Genomic DNA, 27,091 nt, shown 5'->3' on the forward strand with positions numbered 1-27,091 from the left:
GGTTGTAGGATTGTTGTGGGCTGTATCAAGTTTATCCAGTCCTTAAACAACAGTTCTGTTTAGAGAAAGTTATTCTCAACCTATATCCCTCAGTACTGCACTGGGAGATTGATCAAACTTTATATTCCTTTAACAACCCACTATTTTCAAAGCACACTATTTTTGCATCCATTGTCTTGTTAGATCCCCACTCCATGAGGCAAATTAGACAGGTATTATGATCCCATTTTACAGATGAGAAAGCTGAGGCTCAGAAAGATGAAGAGAATGCTGCAAGGTCACATGACTAATACATACTTCTGATTCCCATCCACAGCTTTAAACACACGTGCTGTGTACATAGATCTTGCACCCTAGGGAGGTAGTAGTAAAAGCCACAGATTTGGTGTCACCAGCTTTGTGTCCTCAGGGAACATCAGTGCCCTCATTATACAGCATGTGTGATAATTACCTGCCTCACGACTTCATAGGATTTTGAAGAACAATGAGAGGATTTGTAAGAGTACTCTGTGATGTGCTCTCTAAGGATTACTTTCTCCCTTCCCCACCCCAACATTTTGGCAAGTTCTCTGTCCTTCTATTAACTTGGACCTCACTTTTACAAACCAAATAAAATTTGTTTCACACTCTCTGTATTGTGCAAGCCTCTTACTATTGTCAGCTGCTGGTCAGCATAGCATCCACAGCAGTAGCTAGCTCCCCTTTTGCACCAAACCAAAGCTCTTTATCTCTCCACGTCAGAGATGTGAGTATGCACCATCAAAGGTTTGTAAGGCTGCCTTACCACCCCTAGTCCCAAGCAGTGTCCACAGGGGCTGTGGGTCAGGCTGATGTCTTAGCGAGGCCTTAAGAGGTGGCAGCGGGGAAGCTGGGCCTTTGCAGAGTCATCACAGGCCAGGGTCTTGTCTTTTCCTTGGCAGAATCATAACCTGAATTTGGCAAGTTCACTAGAAGGTGATCATTGTGCTCTGCTGGTAAGTTCAGAGGGGATGACTTTGTAATGTCAAATGGCAATTGCATTATTTTGTATAGAAGTTCAAAATTGGGTTTGGGCTTTTTTTTTTTTTTTTTGAGACGGAGTCTCGCTCTGTCACCCAGGCTGGAGTGCAGTGGCGCGATCTCGGCTCACTTCAAGCTCCGCCTTCCAGGTTCACGCCATTCTCCTGCCTCAGCCTCTCCGAGTAGCTGGGACTACAGGCGCCTGCCACCACACCCGGCTAATTTTTTGTATTTTTAGTAGAGACGGAGTTTCACCGTGGTCTCGATCTCCTGACCTTGTGATCCGCCCGCCTCGGCCTCCCAAAGTGCTGGGATTACAAGCGTGAGCCACTGCGCCCGGCCTGGGTTTGGACTTCTTATAGATGGAGGCCTCACTGAGAAGAGCAAGTTGCAGATAATAAAATTTGTTTGATAAAAATGAAATCAAAGTAAAAGAAAGTTGGAATAATTTAGGGAATAGGTATGTTTTATAAAATGAAAATATCCTTGTTGGTTTTTCAAACTATAAACATTATACATGTTCATTGTTACAAAAAGCAATTCAGACAACACGGTAACAGCAGTATACACAGAAGAGAAAAGCATCCATCCAGAGAAAGCTCTTGCTAATGTTTTTGAGTATTTTCCTCCAGACTTTTTCTTATACATATAGTTACCCAAATGGAATTACACTGTATATGCTGTTTTGCAAACTTTTTAACTTAATATGTCCTTGGACATCTTTTTATGTGGTTAAGTATGTGTCATCTTTGTAACTAGTTGTATAATAAATGACATTTTTCACAAGCTGTGAGATAGTCTTACTTTTGGAAATCTTCTCTTCTAAAGGCACCATCATCTTATCCTCCTCCCACCCTTTCAGATGTCCTTGATGCTGGCTGGTTCTGAGAAACACACTGGCCTGTGATTTCTGACCAGCACAAACAGCCAGCCAGAAATGCGATGAGCCAGCTGCATCTTCTCAGGCAACTAACTCAGCCAGGGTCTCAGGTTCTCTGCGTGTTAAATAAGAGTTCTGGATAGAGATTTTCTAAGATTCTTTCAGCTCTAAAATGACTTATTAGCTCCTAGTTCGTTTATCTCTGTGTTTATCTTGGTACTGAGTGAAAGGGAGTCCCCTGGGGATCCCCAGCTATGCACCTGGACAATGTACTAGAAGGCCCTGAAGGACCTCTGCTGGTAGCAGATGGCTGAAGCTGTCAGGGCTGGGGGGAGGCACAAGGGTGGGGAGGAAGGTTATGTCAGGAAAACAGCTCTGCCAATTTCCTTCCACTGTGGCAGTGAGGGATGTCTACAAGGACTCATTCCATTCACAGCCTATCAGTAAATACAGGCTCTGGGGCCATTAGCTCTTCCTAAAGACAAATGCCTAAACTGCAGTACAAACATAGTATTCAAATTCTATTTTAAAAGTCCCTTTTAAATTATCTCACCTAATTCTCACCCCTCTTTTAGATGAAGAAATTGAGAAACAAAGAGTATGATGATTTGCTTAAGACCAGATGACGATTATCTGCAGAATGAAGACAATCCTGACCTCCATCAGTGGATCCCTTCACCACCTCCACAGTCTCCCCACTGGATGGACACAGACACATGACAGATGGACAGATATGTGCAAAACACTTATAAAGAACACACTCCTCCACCTCCACCTCCACCTCACTACCACGCAATCCCAAGACAGCATTGCCCTTCTCTGGACCCAGCCACTCAGTCAACACATATTTACGAACATTATGCTAGGCACTGGCAATAAAATAATGAACACCAGAAGACACAGTTCCTGAGTCTCACAGAGATGACCCAGGATCATTCAAAGTCTAGGATGAGGCAGGGATTAGGTGGGGATGAGGATGATAAGAGCAGCATTGGGGAAGTACAGGATAAGATGAGAACACACACCAAGGGCACCTAACTCTTTCTCTGGAGGACCAGGAAAGGCATCCTGGAGGATGAGACATCTGAGCTGAGGTGCAAAAGATGGGTTGGAGTTGGCAAGGCCCAAAGTGAGGCTAAAAAGAGAGTTGAGGAGAGTGTTCCACACAGAGGGAGGAACATGTACAAAAACTTGGAGGCAAGAGCAGCATGGCACTTTTGAGGAACTGCGAGAAGTGGAGTATGGCCAGGGATAATGCTCTGGTCGGGAGATGTGTCCATTGAGGCTGCAGAGGAAGCAGGTGTCTGCATGTGAAGGTGGTAAACCTTGTTGGTGTTGATGGAGTTGGTGTTTGTCTTGCAGGCATTGGAAAGTCATTGACGGATTTAGTGAGTGCCACTGGTGACAAGCTCTTATTAAGACATTCTCATTTTGCCCACTATAAGAATCTATGGGTATAAATGTTTTCTGATCCTACCTTAAGATATACTCTGGCTACAGCATCTGCAAAAATATAGATACTCAACTTCAGGATATGTTTTCAGTTTAGGCTGCCACCTCCATTTCACCTGCTTTTGCCACTCTTCTTGGGTCTCTGTGATCTGTGCCAGGTTGGCCTGGATAACCACTGTGACCAAGATGCATGGATATGCCAGTTTGTGGGCCAGACAGCTTCTAAGTCTTCCCTGCTCTCAGCCTCAGCTTTACTCCAGGGCCTAAACTCCAGCTGTCCAGCTGACAGAATATCAATTGACCAGACAAAATCCCTCACGAATACTGGAAAACAAGTTTAAACTATAATTAGAAGTATGTGGGCTAGCAAATTCTACCCTCATTCCTTCAGCAAAGGGAAGCCATTATTGATATTTAACAAGTTATAGATAATAGAAATTATCAATGAAAATGATACATGGCTCATATATTCAACAGATAAGTGATCAATATTTAGATAATAAGTGAAGTCTTACAGGAACTTGTAAAAAGAGAAAGCTTCATACACAAAGAAATGGTGAAATAAATTATGATTAAAAAAATAAAACTTATGTATATTTGCTTGTATATACACAAAATATCTTTGGAAGGATTTCCAAGAAAATAACACTAGTTGATTCTGGGAAGAGGAACAGAGAAGCTGGGGACAGGGATGGGAGGGAAATTTTTTTACTATACTCTTTAGAGTCTTTTACATTTTAAACAACAATAACGCGATATCTGATTTGAAAAATAATTAACACTTTAAAAACCATCCATTCAGTAGAATCCCATCCAGTGATTAAAAAGAAAGAAACCAACTATAGTTACGAAATGGATAGTTCTCCAAGGTCTACTCTCACTTGAAAATAGCATATTTCAGAACATGTGTATGATATAACTTTATTTTTGAGGGAAAAGAACAAAGAATGTCAATCTCCATGTGAATTTTTAGTAAATACACAGAGAAAGGTCTCTGTGCTATCCAGTGTAACTGCCACCAGCCACATTTAAATTAATTAAAATTAAAATTTTAGTTCCTGGGTAGCACCAGCCACATTCAAGTGCTCAACAGACACATGTGGCCAGTGGCTGCCACACTGGGCAGCACAGATAGAGCAAGTTTCCATCTTTGCGGAAATCTCCATTATACCGAATTAGATGAATCTGTCTAGACTGATAATTGACAAATGGGGCTACAAGGATGTGGGAAGGGACTTTATACTTTATAAATCACATTGTTGTTGTTTTTAACAATTACTTTTGCTATTTTTTTTTTTTTTGTAATTTTACAAGAGAAGATGGCTTGTACTTGTGTCAGGTGTTTATTCCTTATTAAATCACATCCTGCATTGTTTCTCAAACTGGGGAAATGACAAAGATGAAGAGAAGGCTGGAAGAAAAAGAGATGGGATGGAGTAGAAGCATGACCAGGAGGCGGGTGAGAAGGAACATTACAAAGTTTTTCACCTCAAATAAAACTTGGATTTGAAACGTTAAACATCCTTCTAGTTATCATCCATAGGACTGAGTGAAATGAAATTTCCTAAAATTATAAATAAATGGAACAAACTTTGAAACTCTGGTTTAGAATTGCCCCAGGTACCTCATTTTCCCTCCACCTGAAATAAGTTTATTCTCTGACCGGGGTCCAATTTTTTCTCAACAGCTACAACGAAAACAACAAAAAGGACAAGGTGGTTTTAAATGTGGCTCTTGTGAGCTTCCCCTTCCTTTATCAGTCTGGAATTTAAACGGACACATTTGTCTTCACCACCGTCTTTTCCCTGGAAGATTTAAAATGGTCACTCAACTAGCCATTTGTTCCTGTAAACAGAGAGTTCAGGCGGATAGATACTGTCACCTTTGTTCTCTTTTGAGAATGCTGATCCTGCTGTACTGTTTTTACCACTCTACCTTGATTTATGTTGTTACCTCTGTCTGGAATATCTTCCCTTCAGACAGAGACTACTCAGATTCCACTCATCTTTTAAGATCCCACTCTTCTGAGTCAGAACTGATGTCATCTACTTCCTATTGTGGTTTGTGTGAGAATCTGTTGAAGATATGTCCATCATACGGGATTGTGACCCTGTCTCCTACATTCCCTCCCCAGGACAGAAAATACCTGTTCCTCCCAGTGTCCCAGCTGACCCAATGCCTGGTAAGTGCTTAGCAGATGGTGGCATTTGATGTCCATCTCTTCCTCCACTCCCGTAATCACCACTCTATTCTCTTCACTTAAGTGAATGCTATCTACCAGCCAACCATGTCCTGTGGGAAAACAAACTGTGGTTTGTTGAGTAATGTCCCCCCAAAGAGGTCCACATCCTTATTCCTAGAATCTGTGAATGTTACCTTATATGGCAAAAGAGATTTTGCAGATGTTATCAAATTAAGGATCTTGAGATGGGAAGATTATTTTGGATTGTCTGAGTGATCCTAATGTAATCACTTCATAAGAGAGATGCAGATCAGACAGAGGAAGACAATGTGAGGATGGAGGCTGAGGAGCAAAGGTGACATGAGTCAAGGAATGAGGAAGGCCTCTAGAAGCTGGAAATGGCAAGATTCCCCCTTAGAGCCTGCAGAAATGAGCCAGCCCTGCAGACACCTAATACACAGAGGAACAGAGGATGGGTGCTGGTCAAGGAGCTCATTTTCTTCTTACTCAAGGGAGGAAACTATGACAGCGTTTGGAAGTGAGAGGTAACAGAGGTCTACTCTAGGGCAGAAACACTGGGAACGGAGACGATTGGTCAACTGGGGAATCTACTGGCATTAAAACGGACAGGAGTGATGGGAGCTGGAGGCAGATGGAGGGGAACATAGGCTGTCACTTCTGTGCTCTTCATTGACCACTTTCTGCCTTGTTGGAGGTTAGCACCCCACCAGCCCACCCATTTCATCTGCATGTCTATCCTTCAAAGCTGTCTTTTCCCCTTTAAAAGCCTGTTTCTTCAGTTAATTCCAATTTTGGGTTGGGAAAAAGGAAGTTGATTAGGTGAATTCCCGCTGAGATTTAAAAAAAAACGGTTGGTAGTGCCTTTAATCTTCCCAGGCGTGTGAGCATTTACAACAGGCATTACCTAACTCAAAGTGCTCTCGCTAAATGGTGGTTGTCTAAGCCAGTGGTCCCCAACCTTTTTGGCACCAGGGACCAGTTTCGTGGAAGACAACTTTTCCATGGTGGTGATGGGTGGCGGGGAATGGTTTTGGGATAAAAATGTTCTATCTCAGATCATCAGGCATTAGGTAGATTCTTATAAGGAGCCTGCAACCTAAGTCCTTCATGCGCAGTTCACAGTAGGATTTGCGCTCCTATTAGAAATGCTGCTGATCTGACAGGAAGCAGAACTCAGGCAGTAATGCTCCCTTGCCTGCCCTCACCTCCTGCTGTGCAGCCTGGTTCCTAAGGGACCATGGATCATACCTGTTTGCAGCCTGAGGTTTGGGGACCCCCAGTCTGGACCATATTACCAAGGCAAGAACTCCCTGGAGGGTGAATCACTTGGTTAAGAATCTGTTCTGGAGTCTGGTTCTCCTTTCTTGCACACCACTGGGTGACCACAGAATGTTGTTGTGTCATCTCTGGCTGCTCTCCTGGAAGCTTTTCCAGGCCAAGTCCCTAACTGGTTTTCTCTTTTGACCCTGGAGACTGAGCCTGGGCTCCCTGTGTGGCCGAGGCATTCAATTACCCAATGTGATCTATTGTTCTCTAGCTGCTTCTCCTGTGAATGCCGGTCAGCTTGACGGGAGGATAATTTAGAAAGGGACCATGTAGTGTGACGGACTGAGACAGGACTTAGATTGAACCCTGGCTTTGCCAAGTACCAGCTATGTGGTTTTGGGCACATCGTTTCACTTCTCTGAGATTCTATTTTATTTTGTTTTCTTTGTTGAGACATGAGATTTTAAAAAACAGTTGATAGTGCCTTTAATCTTCCCAGGCATGTGAGCATTTACAACAGGCATTACCTAACTCAGAGTGCTCTCACTAAATGGTGGTTGTCTAAGCCAGTGGTCCCCAACTTTTTTTGGCACCAGGGACCGGATTCGCAGAAGACAACTTGTCCATGGTGCTGGTGGTTGTCGGGGGGGATAGTTTTTTTTGAGACAGAGTCTCACTCTGTCTCAGGCTGGAGTGCAGTGGCATGATCACAGCTCACTGCAGCTTTGACCTCCTGGGCTCAAGCAATCTTCCCACCTCAGCCTCCTGAGTAACTGGGACCACAGCCCCGCGCCACCATGCCTGGTTAATTTTTGTATTTTTTTTTTTTTTTTTTTTTTTGTAGAGACAGAGTTTTGCCATATTGTCCAGGCTGGTCTTGAACTTCTGAGTTCAAACATCTCTCCTGCGTCAACCTCCCAAAGTGCTGGAATTACAGGTGTGGGCCACTGCACCCAACCTCTACTTTCTTCTCTGACCTCCTAGGGCTGTTTTCAGAGATACATGAGTTAACATTTGTACAGGGCCTGGCAAGAGGCAAGTTCTCAATCGATGGGGGCTATGATTCCAGCACTTCTGTGGCTTCCTCAGCAGTCAACAGGGCTGAACACATATTACTGACAGGCCAGCAGCACTTTACACTTGCAGTCTACAAACTAGAGACTCATTTAGTAGAATGACATGTTCTTCACAAACCCTGACATACAGGGCTTTCCGTTTGTCCATTTTGTTTCAAGCAATTGGAAATGGAATTTAGGGAGTATTTCTAACAGTGTACCAAATTGGATTAATTGGCCAGGCACCCTGGCTCACACCTGTAATCCCAGCACTTTGGGAGGCCAAGGTGAGTGGAATACTTGAGTCCAGGAGTTTGAGACCAGACTGGGCAACATGGTGAAACCTTGTCTCTACAAAAATTACAGAAATTAGCCAGGCGTAGGGGTGCATGCCTGCAGTCCCAGCTTCTTGGGGGGATGAGGTGGGAGGATCACTTGAGTCCAGGAAGTCAAGGCTGCAGTGAGCCAAGAGTGCACCACTGCACTCCAGCCTGGGTGATAAAGTGAGACCCTGTCTAAAATTTTACAACTACAAAAAAAATCATATAATGACCATGTTTAGGAATTGGGGAAGACTTCAAAGGTCATCAGGTATAGGCAATTTGCCCAGTGCAACACCTTTCTACAGGGCGGTAAGCAGTATGATGCCCTTCAAAGATGTCCATGCCGTAATCCCTGGGACCTGTGAACATGTTACCTTCTATACAAAGAGCCTTTACAGATGTGATTAGGTTAAGGACCTTGAGATGGGGATAGTATCCTGGATTATACAAGCAGGCTTAATCTGATCACATGAGTCACTGAAAGTAGAGAAGCTTTCCCAGCTGTGGGAAGAGAAAGACATGACTTTGGACAAATGGTGGAAGAGATGCAATATGGCTGGCTTTGAAGATGGATGGGGGAAGGTGCCATAAGCCAAGGAATGTGGGTGGTTTCTGGAAGCTGGAAAAGGCAAGGAAATGGATTCTTCCCTAGAGCCTCCAGAAATACATCTTGCACCTTGACTTTAGTGACAGCTGTGTTGGACTTCTAACTTACAAAACTGTAGGATAATAGATTGGTATTGTTTTAAGCCATTAAGTTTGTGGTAATTTGTTATGGAAGCAATAGGAAACTAAGACAAGGGACAACAAACACAACAACCCAGCGAGGCCAGCATGGTCATGTCTGCAAAGGAAGCAGCTTTTACTTGTCTATAATAAACATTTTCAGCAACTTCATTTGTCATCTGTAGCATTTTACAATGCTTCACTCTTCTGATCACCTTGCCAAATATAATTCCGTGTACAAGCCTGCATGTTAAAATGCAGCTCCAGAATAAAGACAACGCTCCATGCGTGACTCCAGTCCTGAAGAGTGCAGGATGGATCCCTTGATCTATACGCTCTGTCGCTGTTCCTACAGCTTAAGATTGAGCTTTTTTTTTTTTTTTGCCGTTAATTCATACTTGGATTCACTCTCAAGCCAGATTTACCTCATTCCGTCAACTTTCAAAATGCAGTTTTGGGGCAAATAAATAGGCATATGTGAGATGTCATATGGCCCAGCAAAAATCCAGGACTTAGATTGTTCCATCAATGATGGAAACAGACTTGATTGCCAGATTTATAACTCCCCCCGAAATGCAGATGGAAACTAGCAGGCTGGATGGCTGTCACTGTGATTATAGCCTTTTTACCATAACTTTTATAAGGGAGGAAGAATTATTTTTAGATTATTTTCTTTTTCTAATTGCTAAAGAAATATAAAACTTAGAAATTTTGCCACATTCCCACCCCAGATATATTTATCAACAGATTAGAATCTTAAAACTAGCATTTTTATACATCCACCCAAGGGAAATAAATAATTGTGTACATATAAGATAATTTCCTAAAGAAAGAAGCCCCTAGGGATAGATGGGGGCCTTGGAACATTTGTTCTCAGCTTTCTCAACTTCCACATCTTTAGCATAACCCAGGAACCACACTTTTAGTAATAAGGCTGAAACACAGTAAGATTTCCAATCCTCAAGGAAATGATAACCATAGTTAACATGTATGGAAGGTTTACTAAATTCCAAACAGTGCACTAGTTGCTTTAATGCTCATAATGACTCTATGTGGTAGGTACCATTATCATCACAATCTCCACTTTACAGATGAGGAAACTGAGGCATAGAGAGGTTTGGTAGCTTGTCCATGGTCACAAAGCTAGCATGTGGTAGAGTTGGAATTTGAACCATGGTAGTCTATCAGCAAACAAACCATATGCTCAACCACCCTGCTACACTGCGGAAAGGTTAATTGGCTTCACTATACTGCATCTATTAAGGCAGGAAAAAAAAAAACTAACAGACTTAGTTTTTTTCTAAAAATAAAGATTGAAACAAAGGGCATTTATGAAAAAACCAATGACTCAAGACACACTATTCCTACAATAATTTTAGAAATGTTTCTTTCTGATTTAAAAGACAAAAATATATCTTCACTGTTGAAATGTTGGGCAATATAAAAGTATAATGAATAAAAATCATGTCATTTCACATAGCTGCTTCTTTCTACGTGCTAAGTCAGTGTTTCTCAAAGTGAGATCAGTAGGCCAAGGATATTAGATCACCTGGAGCTCATCTTTAAAATGTGGATTTCCTACCCCAGACCAACAAAAGTAAAATCCCTGAGGAACTGGACCTCAGAATCCTGACTTGCAGCAGCACTTTACAGCTTGCTGCCCTATAAACTATGGAACCCATTCAGTAGAATCGTATGTTCTCCATGGACCCAGACACTACACAACCTATGCAAATACCCATTTGAAAACTTTTTTTTTTTTGAGACAAAGTCTCACACCATCCCCCAGGCTGGAGTGCAGTGGTGCGATCTCGGCTCACTGCAACTTCCACCTCCCAGGTTCAAGCAATTCTCCTGCCTCAGCCTCCCGTGTAGCTGGGATTACAGGCACACGCCACCATGCCCAGCTAATTTTTATAATTTTTTTAAATAGAGACAGCGTTTCACTATGTTGGCCAGGCTGGTCTTGAATTCCTGACCTCAAGTGATCCGCCCGCCTCGCCTCCCAAAGTGCTGTGATTACAGGCCTGAGCCACCGCACCCAGCCCCATTTGAAAACTTTTATTAGATGTCCATTTTGTCTCAAGGAGTCCAAAACTGGATTTGAAGAGTATCTCTAGCAGTATACTAAATTTGACTAATATTTAATTTTAAAATTAAAATTTAAAAGCAAGAATTACATTGTTAGTCTTTCTTATGTCCAGCAAAGTTTGAGAAATGCTGCCCAGGAATTAAAAGAGAGGTCCAGAATTCTTGGACTCTGAATTCAAAACTCATACTGTAACCAGAGAACTAGCCCTCCGATTGTCTTTAGAGGTACTAAAGAAAGGAGAACTGAGGAAACCATGCCCCATTTGGAAGTCAGGCTTAGGAGGGGGGAAAACAGGACCTTTACAGATTACTTGAAGGGATAGTCTCCTGTCCTTTAGCTATAGGCTCTGTGCCCAGGTCAGCTACAGCTTTAATGCAGCCTCAGAGGGCCCCCAACCCAAGCAGCGTTTCTGTCCTCAGCTCTGAGCTTGATTCAGAGACCTGCATTTGGTTTTGCTTTTCCAGAAAGCAAAATGGCTCTTCTCCATTAGCACCAAGCTCATATTCTAGCTATTAGCCAAACAAAGGATTTTCCAAATATAGGCCCCAAAAAGCACGTGCACTTTGAAGGCCACAATAAAGCCTAAATAGCTAAAACTTGTTAAAAAGAAAGATTAAAAAGGAAGCCAACAATTGTCGCCAAAAGCATGAGTCCTTAGCAGAACAGCAAGACAAAAGCCAGAAAGAGGAACAAAAATATGCATTGTAGGGGAGGGGCTGGCAGGGAGGTGTAGATTTATATGGAAGAGTTGACATCATTGTTTCCCAATAATACTCAGCATGCAGGAAACAGATGGGAAAGAAGTGGTGGAAGGGGCTACTTATGGTAACAGGGCATGCTCTCTGTTTAGAATCCTGCCATTTGGAACCTAAGTGTTCTACTTTGAAAAACTGGGGATGGGAACTCAATTGCCAGAAGTTTTATTGAGTCTAACTAAATCCTACTGAACTTATCACCTTGGCAATGCATGACAAAATGGAGCTCTGCATATCAGACCTGTTTTACTGCTAGCATAGCTGTGTCTCGTTGGGTCAAGAGCAGACAAAGCCATGGAAGGTGAATTTAATGTTGGACAGACACCGCTGGAGTCTTGCTTCTACCGCTTCCTGGCTGGGTGACAGGAGGCAAGTTACTTAACCTCTCTGAGTTGGTCCTTCTTTATAAGATGGGGACAAAACAGAACTTTCCATATAGTGGAAGACTCTGCAGTTGGACATTTATGCCATACAGATAGATTTAATCAAGAAACAGAGGGTCAGTTAGCATCATTTTTTAAAAGTTTTATTTTATTTTGGTTTTTTTTTTTGAGACAGGGTCTCACTCTGTCACTCAGGCTGGATTGCAGTAGCGCGATCTTGGGTCACTGAAACCTCTGCCTCCCGGGTCCAAGCAATTCTTTTGCCTCAGCCTCCCAAGTAGCTGGGATTACAGGCACCCAGCACCAAGCCCAGCTAATTTTAACAGAATTCTCCATTCTTCTGTGCTTGGGCAGGGGATAGACCAAGCCAGGGTAAGCCAAATCAAAGGCCACTCTTGTTATTATCAGCTGGTTTGCCCTCTCCTGAGGTTAAGTTCACTCCCCAGCAGCTGAAGGGAGGCTTCTGTCACCGCAGCCAATCTCAGCCTCACCACTCTAAGTACCCTCGGCTGCCTTTCCCAGATTTTAAGCCTGTTCTTCCTCAGGGTGCAGAAGGGTGTGACCAATTCCAAGTGTCAGGCAAATCCCTGTGGTTTCCTGCCTCTAGAGACCCATCCTCCCATCCTCCCATAGCTCTGTCATAACTCAGTCAGATGATGTTTGTTTTATAATTTTACTGATTTTTCCCCCTGTGAAAACAACCCACTCTGTCTAATGGTCCTTTCTCACTTGGCTGCCTCACATGTGCACATCCCCTGCTTGCTCATCCTCTACAGCCCTCATTCCATTTTCTTTGTACTTCTTTCAGTTGTTTTCCCTCTTTGAATCCTTTAGGTCAGGAGCAACTTGAGAGCATCTCTGTAAACCCAACAGTGTCTGGCACGTTAGAATCCCATTACATACTTGTTGCATTGAACTGAAAGTTCCATTCCAGATAGGATCTGATTAAAACATGAAAAGAGGCCGGGTGTGGTGGCTTACATCTGTAATCCCAGCACTTTGGGAGGCTGAGGCAGACGGATCACGAGGTCAGGAGTTTGAGACCAGCCTGGCTAACATAGTGAAACCCTGTCTCTATTAAAAATATGAAAAATTAGCCAGGCATGGTGGTGGGTGCTTATAATCCCAGTTACTTGGGAGACTGAGGCAGGAGAATCGCTTGAACCCAGGAGGTGCAGGTTGCAGTGAGCCGAGATCACGCCATTGTATTCCAGCCCGGGTGACATTGCGAGACCCCGTCTCAACAACAACAACAAAAAAAACATGAAAAGAGCTGGGGAAAGAAATAGGCATAATCACACAAATTAGCTCAATTGCCTTCACATAGCCTATAGATTTATTTACAGTGTGCCAGAATCCTAGCTTATATGTCAAGCTGTTTTCTAGTGTCTATAACAGTGAGAGCTGGTATATGTTGCTTTTGGGGGGAGGGGTGACATTCACCCCTCTCCCTCCAGTGGTGGTGGGAAGGGGGCCTACAAGGCATTCTGGGCCAGCATCAGGCCATGGGCGTGGTACCAGGGCCTGGTATGCATCAACCAAGCTTAAACGAGAACAAAGAGTGCCTGAGACTCGATCCCAGAAACTCAGTTGGTTCTGGGGCCTGGCCAAGAATGTGGTTCATACCAAAGAGTGACTGGTGAGGAACTAGGAAAAGGCAGTGTTTCTGGGGAGTTCTGTGCAAAGCCTGGGTCAGTTTCTATTTGGGAGCAGCTATGAACCCCTGTGGGGACCATTAAGCAATTGGATTCCTGATAATCCAGCACATCAGCAATGTGCCTTGTCCTGAGCTTCCTAGAAGGGCACAAACACTGGTTTTCTGAAGAAGGAAGTAGGATCAATGAATCAACTGCTGCATGTCCCACATGGGGCTCACCCTGAGAGAGCCACAGTGAGCTACCAGATCTGCCTTCAGGGGAACTCACCATCGATTTGCATACATAAAATGTTAGAGAACAAAACAACAGGTAGAATGCATAACAAATTGGGTACCCCTGACCCTAAGGCAGTGGGTATTCCAAGAGGTGAAGAAGATGTGGCTGCAGTGGGCAAGGGACCTGGGAGGAAAAGATAGGGTCCGGCTGGGCTTCAAAGCTGGTAGGTTTAGATCCATGTGTGTGAAATGCACCTTGCAGAGGGTAAAGTGCTATGCAAATGTCCATTGTTACTATGACTCTTCATGGTTTAGGCTGTGGGAAAAACAAAGCAAAGGGAGAAAAATCACTTTTCATAGGTTGTGGCAAAACTGTTAATGCCAAATTATGAAATATGCTATCCTAGGAGATGTGATTCGTGCCTGAGACCATGGCCTTAGGAGTCATACAGATCTTGATTTCAATTCTGCCTTTCCCATCTCCATAATCTCGGCATCACTTGGTTAAATCACTCAGTTTTCTCTTTTGTAAAATGGGGATTAAAATGCCCAATTCTTAAAGATACTGAAATATTACTTTGCATGTATAAAACGACTGGCACAGAGTAAGAAATCAACACAGATAAGTAGCACTTACTACCAATGAAAATAACAACAAGGCCTGATGTGGGACTCAGACTTCCTAAGTCCTTTCTCTTCCTCTAAGAGACCTCCTCTTCCTCCTCCTCCCTTCAGCTATTCAGCAGCCTGATGTTTTCATCTTTCTCTATCAAACTCTGCTCTTAGAAAAAAAATCTGGTACCAATAATTATTCTCCTCTGAATTACAGTCAGCCTGTTTGTTCCCAGGGGTTTTAAACGTGAAGCCTTAGTTGAAATTGTATACTGCGGCAAAGCCTAGAGAGACAGAGAGTGCTATCTAGACTCCTGAAGTTCCAGCAGGCTGTGGCCCTCACTCAATCAGTACTTGAGGCCAGCCCCTTGGGGGAGAAATAGCAAGATCAGTTTAACTCAAGAGTGACATTTCTGTTGGTGCATAGGGGGAAACAGCTCAGGAAATTGGGTAGGACACGTACCCATAGGCAAAAAGAAAAATAACTTGAAGCTTGGAGATTAAGTAGGAAAATGTCACATTGGCTTAAATACACTGTAAGCACTGAAATGGGAAGAAAGCTAACTCTATGTTCCTGGGCCTCAAGGCTGGTCTGAAGGAACCGCTAGAAGGAAGTGGAGTCCTCAGACGCAGAGGCCAGGGTGGGAAGGTGGCTCAGAGCAAGTGTGTTCTGTTCTGGAGGAAATGAGCAATGGGTAGCCCCAACTAAAAGAGTCTATCGCTACTTTGTTCCAGAATCTTTAGCTAGACTTAGCTAACGGCAAGGGAGGTGGCAGGGCAGTGACAGTTCTTATGCCCAGAGTCCTGGAACTTAGAGCCCCATCCCCTTTCTCCACCCACTGCTGCAGAGCCTCACCCACAGCCACAAAAGCCCAGGAAGCCTCTCTGCAGCGAGGTGATTCCTGGTAAAAAACAGTCCCCATCAAGTGCTTGAGAACTTGAAGCAGTGATCAATCAACTTTTGGAATTCGGAATGTGTTTCCCCTCACGCCTGCTTCCACCCTACAGAAAAGGTTCCCAGGCTAGCCCACAGATGCCTAACAGGCTAAGGGGAGGAGGATGAAGCAAATGCATCAAAAACTACAGCTCTAATGGCACTGGAGAGTGTGTCCACTGCTTACAGCATCAGCTATAGGAAAATGTGTTCCTAGTTTCAACATGTTTCCCTCTGTCCCAGCACAAGAGCAGGCCTTCAGCTCTCCCTCACCCCGCAGACTGTTCTTAGCTCCAGGGTAGGGCTGAGGCAACAAGGGAGTGGGCTTCCTTAGCAGCCCCAAAGCCTGGGCCTCCTGAAGCTAGAAGGCATCTGGGTGGTGGCCAGTGGGGGTAGACAGGGGGAGGAGAAAGGGTGAGGCTGTCCCTGTGGCCCAGGGGCTCTTGGCAGAGGTCTAAAGAGTGGGCAGAAGGGAGGCATGTGGAAGTGGCTGTTTCTATTCTCTGTGTGGGTTGTCATCTCCAGACTACACAGAGTAAGTTACAGCTCGGCCTCAAGTTAGCCAGTCAGTTTGCTCCATGTTTAAAGCCTAATTCTCCTTTTTCGGTTCTTCCTGTTTCACTCTGGGAGCCCAAATGCGGGGATGCCCCTCTAAACTCAAGCCCACGAAGTTGCTGTTCTTGCTCCACAAGCTCCACATCCAGGACCTTACTTCTGCTTCAGTTCTGCTGGACTCAGTAGTGGCTGTGTCTTTCTTTCATTTTTTTTTTTTTTTTTTTTTTTGAGATGGAGACTCGCTCAGTCGCCCAGGCTGGAGTGCAGTGGTACGATCTCGACTCACTGCAACCTCTGCCTCCCGGGTTCAAGTGATTCTCCTGCCTCAGCCTCCCAAGTAGCTGGGATAACAGACCCCCGCCACCACACTCAGCTAATTTTTTTGTATTTTTAGTAGAGATGGGGTTTCACCATGTTGGTCAGGCTGGTCTCGAACTCCTGACCTCAAGTGATCCGCCCCCTTTGGCCTCCCAAAGTGCTGGGATTATAGGCGTGGGCCACCGTGCCCAGCTGTGGCTGTGTCTTAGGCCTTTTGAGGGCTCTTTAATTTTAGGGTGACCTTTAGTTGCTGAGTGTAGTGACTCTGAGAAATCCTTGCATAAATTGGCTTCTTCATTCAGTAGGGCAAGCAACCTGCTTCCTGTCTTTTTGGTGATGGATTAGCTCCATCTTATCATATCATTTACTCATTTAATTGGAGCCTCATCCACTCAGTCCTGGATGGTAGGTGGTGATGCCAGAGTAAACTCAGGGTGCCATGTAATAGCTACACTTATGGTTCACCATGTGCTTGCCCTCTGTTAAGTGCTTTAACCATATTAACTCATTTATTTTCGTAACGATCTTATTATCATCATTTCATGAGTGAGGACACTGAGACCCAGGGAGGGTAAATAACTGGCTCCAGGGTCACTCAGCTGGGAACAAGCAAAGTTGGGCTTCTATTCCAGACAGTAAGGTTCCAAAACTCCTAATGGGATCCTCCAGCAAGGGCATCTGCCTCAGGAGGATCGGAGGTTTCCAGAATCTTCCAAAGCTGAGACCCAAAGGATGAAGAGTTAGTCAGGGAAGGTGTGACCATGATGTGCCAGGCAAGCTGCTGGAAAGGAAGCAGCTAAGCCAAAGAAAAAATCCCTGCCTTCGTTCTCCATTCAAGGTTAAATCTTTTCTTGAACAGAAAATATTTACCTTCTTTGCTAAGACTTTGCTGCTGTTGATGTTTGAGTGTCTTGTCTATTTAATTGGAGATCAAAACTTTCGAATTTTCTTCTTCAGCTTTTCCTTCAGCTATGACAGCTAACTTCAAAGCTTAATTGATCTGAAAGTTTGTTCGTATCCCTTAGACTGTAACTTTCTTGAGCTTGCAGCCAATCTTTTTTTTCCCACAGTATCTACCACAGTGCCTTAATAAATATTTGTTAAATAAATAGATAAACAAAGAAAGAGAATCATTTAGCCTCAGAAATGTAGAAGAGTCACATCTAAAAGTTCCCGTTGCTTTATCCTTGGTCTTGGAAATACCGGGGCTTACTCTCATCAGGCTTAAAGTCTTATTTGTAATGGGCACTTATTTGTTATGAACCCTCCCTCTGTCATGCCTCAAATCAAACATATACATTATATATGAAAGATATGTCATATATATGTTAATGTGTATTTTTTCAGTGCGGTAAGAACTAGGAAAACAATTTTAGGAATAAAAAGGCTGACGGTTCTTATCAAACGTTCAGAAGGTGCGTTCTGAATGGCTAAGGCCGCTTATCCAGGGGAATAAGCTAAGGCCGCTTATCCAAGGAAAAATATAACCCTGCCTATGTATCCACATCGTCTAGGAAAGATTCTGATTTCATTGTTCTTAGAGGGGTCTGAGCATCAGCATTTTTTTCTTAAAGCTCTCAGGTAATTTTAATGTGTTGCCATCACTGACAGCCATGGGGCCAGAGCAAGCAATATCACCTTTTAATTTTTTTTAAGTACAACTTCCGTTTTATTTTTCTCGAGAGGATAGTTTTTCTTTAGCCCTTAAGGACTCAGCTCCTTACATGGGCTTTGGTGGAGGCCGTAGGGCAACACCTGCACATCTATATCAGGGTGGGAGTGCTTGGTCCTTGCAGGCTTCACAAGATCAATTCCTGACTACCTTGCTGTGAATGGCACAACTCACACAGTAATGTAGCTTTACATACAGCTTGGGAAGTACATAGGCGGTGAAGACGCTTGCTTCAGAAATGTCCCTGACAGTGGTGGCCTCTACTGTGTTTTGGATGAAGAACTTCTTAATAGCCTTGTCCTTGGGCACGCATTGGGTGCAGTTTGTGCAGTGAACAGGTTGCACGTGGCTGCAGCCCTTTTTGGCACAATCGTCGCCCCTTCTTTTCTTTGTCAGCTTGGAAGCTCGGTATCACTTTTTACCAGGGAGTGGGTAAAATAAACAAAGATTGCTCAGAGGAGCAAGAAAATCCTCAGCCATTAAAGTAAAGTCAACCCAAAGGAAGAAGATAATTTTCCTATAACACTCTCTTACTTGTCTCTTGGCTCCTGGCCCCAACCATCTCCAAGCTCTAATAGAAGACCCAGAACACTTGGCATATGAAGGAGAGGTAGGAAACGACCATGGGCACATTATGACCTCGCAGAGCTTCACCCACAACCTCCCAACCACAGGCAGCAACATGATGTGGTTTTCATTATACAGCTGCAAGCAAGGGCCTTCTTATTCAGTGGTCAAGAAAAGAAAAAGAAAACTATACTATTTTCAGCAGCAGCAGTAAGGAAGGGATGATCTCCCTTTATTCCAGACAGGAAGAGAAAGTTAGCTGGTTCCCAGGGGAGAGCTGGGGGTTGGGGGTAGCAGCCACTGTGTTGGAGGGGAAGTACAAGAGGCTCTTGGCAAGTCTGCCAGGAGCCACTTCGTGCCATTCTTGAGTGTTCTTACCAGGCTAAGAGTGTTCATTGCTCCCTTTTTACCAGGCTAGAGAAAAGTGGTCAAAGAAGAGGGAAAATTGGTCCTGGATATCAGGCCCCCCTGTGTAGCCAGTGAGGGGTGATCAGAGCAGGGTCTGAAATTGGCATCTATGTAGATACCTGCAGAAATTGCATACACGGTGTTTGTGTGTGTGTGTGTGTGTGTGTCTGTGTGAGATTCTAAGGAAAGGGTTTCTGTTTTTCATCAGCTTCCCAAAGATTAAGGTTGACAATTGGCCCTGAGCAATGTCTGCCCTAAGCTGAACACCTATTTGTAAATCACACGCCCAGCCTTGTCAGATTTGTCCAGCTGAAAGTAGCAGGGCTGAGCCTCAGCAAATTACAGAAGCACACGACATTCATTCTCTGTCTTCAGCCTTTCTCTCCCCAGAGTTCCCACTCAAGCATGTGGCGTCCCCGTGTTCAGATGCCCTGAGCATAGCTCATCATCACCCCGCTTTGTCCTCCACTCCAGCTCAGGGCTTTCCTTCCCTGTCCAAGGACAGGGGCTCTCTTTGCCTCCCTAAATCTTTGGTCTTCTCCCCTGGTACTCCCAAACCTGAACCTATCTTTCCTGTCTCAATGCAGGTCCACTGCACCACCCTTGACCTTCAAAGTTCAGTAACCATGATGTCAGTCCAGGGAGCCCTTCTCCAGCCCCCTGGCTCCCAGTTACCACACTGACTTGTCACCCCCAGCATTCTGGGCTGATCTTCCAAGGTGGTGGGCCAAGGGCCAGTGCCCAGCTCAGCTTTTCCTCCCAGAAGCAGAGTCTAGGCCTTGTCTATGAATCAATACATGTTTCAGAGAGTCCACAAAGAGGCAACATTACTTTAGAGAAAACCATTAGCACTGACTTTGTTCACTGATGCTACACTATCAGAAATACATGGAAAAAAACCATCCAACTAGTTTTAGCTGTGGGAAAAAATAAATTCTAATTACTCTTATTTACATAAGCAGTATATTATGCATGTCTAATTTCCGTGTAGCACAATCACAGTGTGTGGATCATTAAGTGGGTCAGTTGCCTTTCCTTTCAAAGCTGAACTCTCATCAGGTATGTTCAGTCTTCAAAGTTTGCTGATCCTGTAACAGGGCTGTCTGCTTTCAATTTAGGGGGAAAATACCACTAGAAGAGAATGTTGGCTTAGACACAGAAGCCAGGGAGGGCAGAGGAACCTAACAAGCCAGGGAGGGCCTTCTGATCCTTCATGATTAGCTGTACGACCTTAGGCAGGCCAATTTACCCCTCTGGGCTTCTTTTCCTCCTCCCCGGGGTGGGGAACCCGGGGTACTGGTTTGTCATTCTTTTAAGCAGTAGTCTCTTTCCTGGTTTTTTTTTTGTCTAAATGAAACATATGCAGAAGCCCAAAATACAAAGCAGGTGAAAGAACAGCTGCCTAAAGCTGCCTTTGAGGTATCTTCACAGAACCCTGGAGTTCTGGCTCATCCTATGATCTATTAGTTTGTAAGAATGAACAGGGCTGGCAAGCACCCCTATGCAACTCTCATAGCTTTGAGGGAGGGGCCAGAATAACACCCGCATGGTGAAAGGTGGCATCCCAGGAGCATTCCTAGTGTACCTGGAGGTTTACTTGAAGGCCCCTGCAAAAATAGGTGAAGGGGAAACTTTCACTGTAAATTTCTGATGATAGTGGTTAAGAGGCATACGTAGAGTTTTCTCACACTCAAAAAAACTCAAACCAAGTGATTTTTATCTCAAATCTACCTCTCCAGATGGTTGGTGAGGATTCAATGAAGTGTTAAGTTATGCATCGATTTCAAAAGAGTCAGTTTTGAAAACTGTGGTTCTCCAAGCTGTAAAATCCTAAGCTATTTGTCCTAATGACACAGCAGACTGAACTCTAGAATACCACAGGAATATCACACCACTGCAAATTACTAGGTGGTGCTGAGTCTCCCAAAAACCAGAAGTGAAACAAAAGCACTGCACTGTTTTTGAAATGCATATTCGATAGGGACTAATCAAATAGGTTTTGAGATTATTTTCCTGGAGGCAGAATTATTCCGCACAGTTACACAACCCTTAGTTTTCCGCTTTGTTGTATCTATCTATGTACAAACACATGGCCCATATAGTAGGCTATTTTCCTCTCGCTGAAGCTTCTGAAGACAAGGCCTTTTTGTCATGGGTAAGTGCAAAACCAGTCAACCTTACAAAAGGAGTCATTTAATGCTCAATTTTCCAACTTTCCTATGATTAAACACTTCTAAGCTCAAACGCTGTTATTGTAATCTAGATGGTGTTTTCTTTCCCCCTTCCCCAACAAATGTTTAAATTGTCTCCGCTGGATTCCCCCATCCCCAACTTCCCCCCTACCCCCATCTGACCTTGAAAACAGAGAAGTTTTCCTTTTCTCTACTTACCCTAAACTATTTAAAAATCGAGGCCCTCTGACCTTTTTACAACACTCTTCTTGTCTGAGACACCAAATGTTAATCCGAAAGCCAAGAGGAGGGAAAAGGTCTTGCAGGGCGGGGAGGGGTTGTGGAAAGGGGGTGGAGGTACTATATATTTGGCATCAGCTCAGAAATTCAGAAATGTTTGTGCAACCACTCCCCCAGCCAGGATCCTCCCCCACCCCCACCCCCAACTGCCTTCTAACACATTAATAAAAAAAGATGTGAGCAGACGAAATTGGAGAGCCCAGGAGGGACAGCTAAGGCGGTCATGATTTTGTACCCAGGGAAGCCCACTGATCACCATCCCACATGTCCACCCCTCCTCACTCCCTTCCAACATGCCAAGTTTAGGATTGGGACCTCTGCAGCTTCCACCCCCATCCCCTGAGGTGGCCCGGTAAACTTGCGGCAGTACCACCCATTAACAGCTTGTGTGAGGCAAACGGAAGGACTGACACAGCAGCCTCTGCGCGTCGGGACGGCAGCGCTGTGCACCTTAAGAATCGTTTATGTTCTTCAAAAAAAAAAAAAAAAAGTACAATGAGTGCACAGGCCTGGAATACATTAACTTGTGAACCGATTCTAACACAACTCGAGAGAGTCCATCTCTCCCTCAAACAAAAAGAAGGGGGGTGGGGGTGGGGAGAAAGGCCAAGGCACATTACCATCCTGTCCCGAGCTTTCCAGATACTCCGTCAGGTCACAGCCAAACGCGCTGGCGGCTCCCTTTCGTTTCAGCTTCTGCTTAGCACCCTTGTTCTTCATGAGTTAGTCCCAAAGAGGCTGCCCCTCCGTCTCTGCCGCCCCTCTGCTTGGCACCGCTGTAAGATGGGCTCCCGAGCTAGATCACCGGCTGCCCCGCGGCTCTGGGGGGCCGCATCGGAAGATGGAAGAACCTGGGCTGGGGGCCCTGCGCATGGACACCGCGGGGCGCGGGCCGGCACAGCCTGAGATCCACCCCGCGCCGCTCCGGGGCCGCCGTGCCGAGGCCGTGCAGACTGGCAGCCGCGGGCCGGCTCGCCTGGGAGTGTCACTTCCTCACTTGGAGTCCCAGGGACTTTCACAGGCTCCTGCGGTGTCTTCGGGTGTTTCTCCTCCGCTTAGGAGGGAGGGCAAGCTCTCCCTCCGCCTTCCTAAGTGCCCCGGAGAGGACGCGGGACGAGGAGACTGCCCAGGGGGCTGCGGTGGGTTCTGGGCCCTGGGCCCGCTGTCTCGCCTTCAGACGGCTTTGGTAGAGCGAAAAACAAGCATCCTGTCCCTCCTGCCCGCCCTCACGCCTTCCTTTTTTTCCTGTCTTACAAATCCTAGGATCATCCAGCTCAGGAAACGCTGGAAGGAAGTTAGCTAGGGAGGGGGGCGGAGGGTGGAAATTTTTGGCAGCTCCGTGCTTGTGAGTGTGTAGAGCTGGAGGAAGTAGGTGGGTGGGTTGAGGAGCACGGGGTTGGGGTAGAGAACGCGTTCTCCCGAGAGCCGTTCTGCGACTCCAGAGATAACTGGGCAGCCCCGAAGGAAATCGCGCTCTCCTCGCAGGACCCGCAGCGGCAGCCGCCGCTTCCTGCCCCGCCGAGCCGGCTCTTTGAAGCGGCGGGAGGAGGTGCGCTGGCATTCTGCGGGGACCGTGCTTGTGGGGACTTTCAGAACCCTCTGCCCTGGTTTTATCCTCATCGTCATCGTATCTTTGACAATTTCTATTTCGGTGCCCGCCTGTCTGCTACGCAAATACTTAAAGAGTAATGACAGAGACAAAGAGGGGACTCCAGCGGAGAAACCTGACAGGCAGTGGCTTCACGCCGGCCACTCCCATCCCAACCTCCTCTGCAGCGTTCGTGCACCCCCACCTCAGCTCACTCCCCTCCCACGCTGGGGTAAAGATACCCCTGGGCAAAGAGAGGCTGCAGCTTTGTAACCACTGCCCAGGAAATCAGATTTCTGGTCACATATTCAAGACACACACACACACACACACACTACTGCAAAGTTTTCTAAATGGAAGTGATTTGGGGGGAACAAACCAGGATTTAAGATGCCTCTGACACATTAAATGTGAAGAAAGCAGTCTCCCAGGTTCTTTCATAATTTGTTTCAAGTTGTTTCAAGAGGGCATGTTTTTTTCTTCTCCAGTTAGATTTTAAATTCTTTAACTTCTGTGTACTCAGCACACAGAAAGCACTCAAATTCTTGTGATTTAACCATTTGAGGATTAGGTGAAACTTCCTGTATAAATTCAAATCCATATACAGGCTTGAAGGATAGGGGCATATGTCATACAGCTCAGATTGCTGGCAAAGCTGCATCTGTAGCATTTTAGGTACTGAATCCCTTTACAGTCACTGTCTCTCTGTGTATCACCTTAACAGTCTGTGAACTTTGACCTTTGACATTTTCTCTATGTCAGAGGTCACAACTTGATAGTCAGCCTGTCAGATCTGGCCCATAGATGTGCTTGGCTGGCAGATACCATGTTTTAAAATGTTTTAAAATTAGTAGCTAGCATTAAAAAGTTAAGAGATTTCACATAAGATCTGAATTTCTGGCTTCTCTTGAAAAAATGGAAGATCTAGTTACATCACAAGTACATTCCCATATGGCAAGGACCGCTGATGCTGAGTTGTGGCAGGCCCCTTGGAAGCACCCTCTTTAGAGAGACGACTCTTGCAGTTTTGCAGCCCCCACGGCCTGTCTTTCCCCTTTTGCACCTGCCTGGCCTCTGCTGCCACTTGAGTTTGCAGCCCAACCTCTATGAATTGTCTTTCCTGTTTTTCATTTTCCATCTCTCAGTGACACTGAGAAGCATTTGCCCCAGTTATCTTGGTGAAACGTCTTCAAGTAACCACAGGCTCATTTGTCTCCTTCCTCTCCCACTCCAAGGTAGTCCCGCCCAGACCATGAGTTCTTCACCATGCCTCTCAGCTTGGTTTATTCCTTTCCAGGCCCACTCAGTGAGGACCATCCACTCCTCAATTATTAAAGTAACCCCTAGTGGGATTTGTTGAGTCCCATCTCCTCCACTTCCTCCATCCCATGTATTAAAAGCTTGAGGAGTCATCCTGAAGGATTGCTGTTGTTATATGCCTGCCCGCCTTGCTGAAAACCTTTCAATAGCTCCCCAAGTTCTACTTTTAGGGCAGCAATTTCTAAGCATTTTGTAAACTGCTTGGAGAGTGTCTGACAGGGTATTTGGTCCAACGGCTTGTTCCTCCCTTTATTTATAGAGAAGCAGCTCCATATGGGACTGTAATGATCACTATTAACATTTGCTTAGCAGTTTACTTCAGCAAGGACTTTTGCATCCATTCTTTCATCTGACTTACGTGGATTTTATCATCTTGTCAGCAAAAGAGAGAGGCTGAAAGAGCCACTTTTCTGAGTGCAAATAATGGAGAACTTGCCAAGCCCTGTTAATTACCTTTTTAAGTATTTTAAAACTTTCTTTTAATGTTTCATTTTCAAGTAATTCCAGCTTATAAATAATTTACAGGCCGGGCACGGTGGTTCACGCCTGTAATCCCAGCACTTCGGGAGGCCGAGGCTGGCGATCACGAGGTCAGGAGATCAAGACCATCCTGGCTAACATGGTGAAACCCCGTCTCTACTAAAAATACAAAAAAATTAGCCGGGCATGGTGGTGGCGGGCACCTGTAGTCCCAGCTACTCAGGAGGCTGAGGCAGGAGAATGGTGTGAACCCAGGAGGCAGAGCTTGCAGTGAGCCGAGATCGTGCCACTGCACTCCAGCCTGGGAGACAGAGCGAGACTCCGTTTCAAAAAAAAAAAAAAAATTTACAAAAAAATAGTCAAGGAATTCCCATATACCCTTCACCCAACTTCCCCAAATATTAATATCTTATGCAATGAGAGTATAGTTATCAAAATTAGAAAGTTTATATTGATACAATAATAATCAATCAACAGACTTCATTCAAGTCTGAATTAATTTTTAAATTACATACAATTTTTATTGAATATGGTCTTTCTCATAATGAAGGCTATCAGTTAAGGATGCAAACAATAATTTACAAGTAATTCTCAAAATACTTCAAAAATACTTCATAGTATAACTTTAGCTATGTACAAAATCCCCATAATCACCATCAAACCCGGCAGATGTAGTTTGTTGAAAAACAGGGCTGTCTAGGTGAAGCAGTGAGGCCAGTTAGTGACCTTAACATAGCCCTGAGATTCTTCTATGCTTTACTTAGAATTTCCCCAAATGCCTCTGGCATCATAGGATTTTCAACCTGGAATGGCCTGATGGACCTTTTGATCCCTGCTTCATGTTAAGTTGAGTTCAAGTTTGTAAGAGTTCAAGGTGGAGGTAATACTGAGCACCTAGCAAAGTGTTTATTATTCCTGTGCTGATTAAACAAACCTTATCTGAAATGTACACGTGATGTGCATTTCAAGGTTATCTTGATGATAACTCAGTTATTCACACCAAATGGTGGGATGAATTCACAATATATCAACCGAGATAATGAAGTCACACGGTGACAACCTGATTTGGGGAGTTGGAAAGCTGTCCCCCTCCTTGTTTGTTTTCTGCCCCCTCTTAATGTTGAGTATGTCCTGTGATAGATGCCAAACTTGAATCTAGTGCTTGTTTTAGATTTTGTTTTTCCAATTTTTCTTTCTCTTTTCTTCCTCTACATATCTCTTTCTCTTCCCACTTTTTTCTCTTTCTCCTTGCTTATTCTAAGCAGAGTCTTTTCTGGGGCTATAGAAGAAAATCTGATTTGGTTCCAAAATCTGATTTCTGTTTGGCTGAGCATTACCTAAGAAGCAAGTTGGTATGGAGATAGTGTAGGAATGTTAACAGAAGGACTAATTGAGAAGCCATTTGGTGATCATATAAATTATGCCTTTAGCAGACTGTCACGGTGCAATTTACTGGAAAATCTCTTTGCTCACACAGAGATACTTCAGAATTCTGTTGCTACCTATGATCCCTCTTATCTGCACTTATTGAGGACTGATGCCTATCAACATGTGCTATCTGTTTCCTTCATCACCAAGGATGGTAACAACCTTCTGTCCTGTAAAGAAAGAGATGTAGAAAAGCAAGATGACTGACTAGAGATGCCTGGCATTCATCCCCCTGACAATAAAGCACCAAGGCAACAAATAAACAGCTAAGATTTTACTGAAGTGTCAAAAGGAGAGTGCTGGAGTGCAGTGGGGGAGTGGAGATGGACCTGTGGTGATTGGAAGTCCAGGAAGACAGCATGAAGGCACAGAGCCTTTGCATCTCCATCTCTTTTGCCCAAATCTGATCAACTCATAGACAGGAGGGATTTCCTATTGCAAGGAAAAGGGAAGCAGATGATCTCTATCAGCCCCTATTACCATTGCAAACATCTGCAGTCTTTTTTTTTTTGGAGACAGAGCCTCACTCTGTCACCTAGGCTGGAGTGCAGTGGTGTGATCTCAGCTCACTGCAACCTCTGCCTCACCGGCTCAAGCGATCTTCTCGCCTCAGCCTCCTGCATAGCCAGGACTACAGGCGTGCACCACCATGCCTGGCTAATGTTTTGTAGAGATGGGGTTTTCTCATCTTGCCAAAGGTTAGTCTCAAACCCTTGGACTCAGGCGATCTG

The 27,091-nt window shown here is 44.7% G+C and overlaps 1 protein-coding gene across 1 annotated transcript in view; it reads right to left on the minus strand.

Annotated features, from left to right (window-relative positions):
* Window positions 1-22,932, minus strand: part of ARHGAP31 (Rho GTPase activating protein 31) — a 125,884-nt gene extending 102,952 nt beyond the window's left edge. The window contains exon 1 of the mRNA XM_032150106.2: window positions 22,165-22,932. Within this exon, the coding sequence (XP_032005997.1) occupies window positions 22,165-22,264 (100 nt within the window). The 5' untranslated portion in view covers window positions 22,265-22,932. The remainder of the gene's footprint in view (window positions 1-22,164) is intronic.
* Between the last annotated feature and the right edge of the window lie 4,159 nt (window positions 22,933-27,091).

The sequence above is a fragment of the Hylobates moloch genome, unplaced genomic scaffold, assembly GCF_009828535.3.
Source record: "Hylobates moloch isolate HMO894 unplaced genomic scaffold, HMol_V3 SCAFFOLD_4, whole genome shotgun sequence".
Taxonomy (NCBI): domain Eukaryota; kingdom Metazoa; phylum Chordata; class Mammalia; order Primates; family Hylobatidae; genus Hylobates; species Hylobates moloch.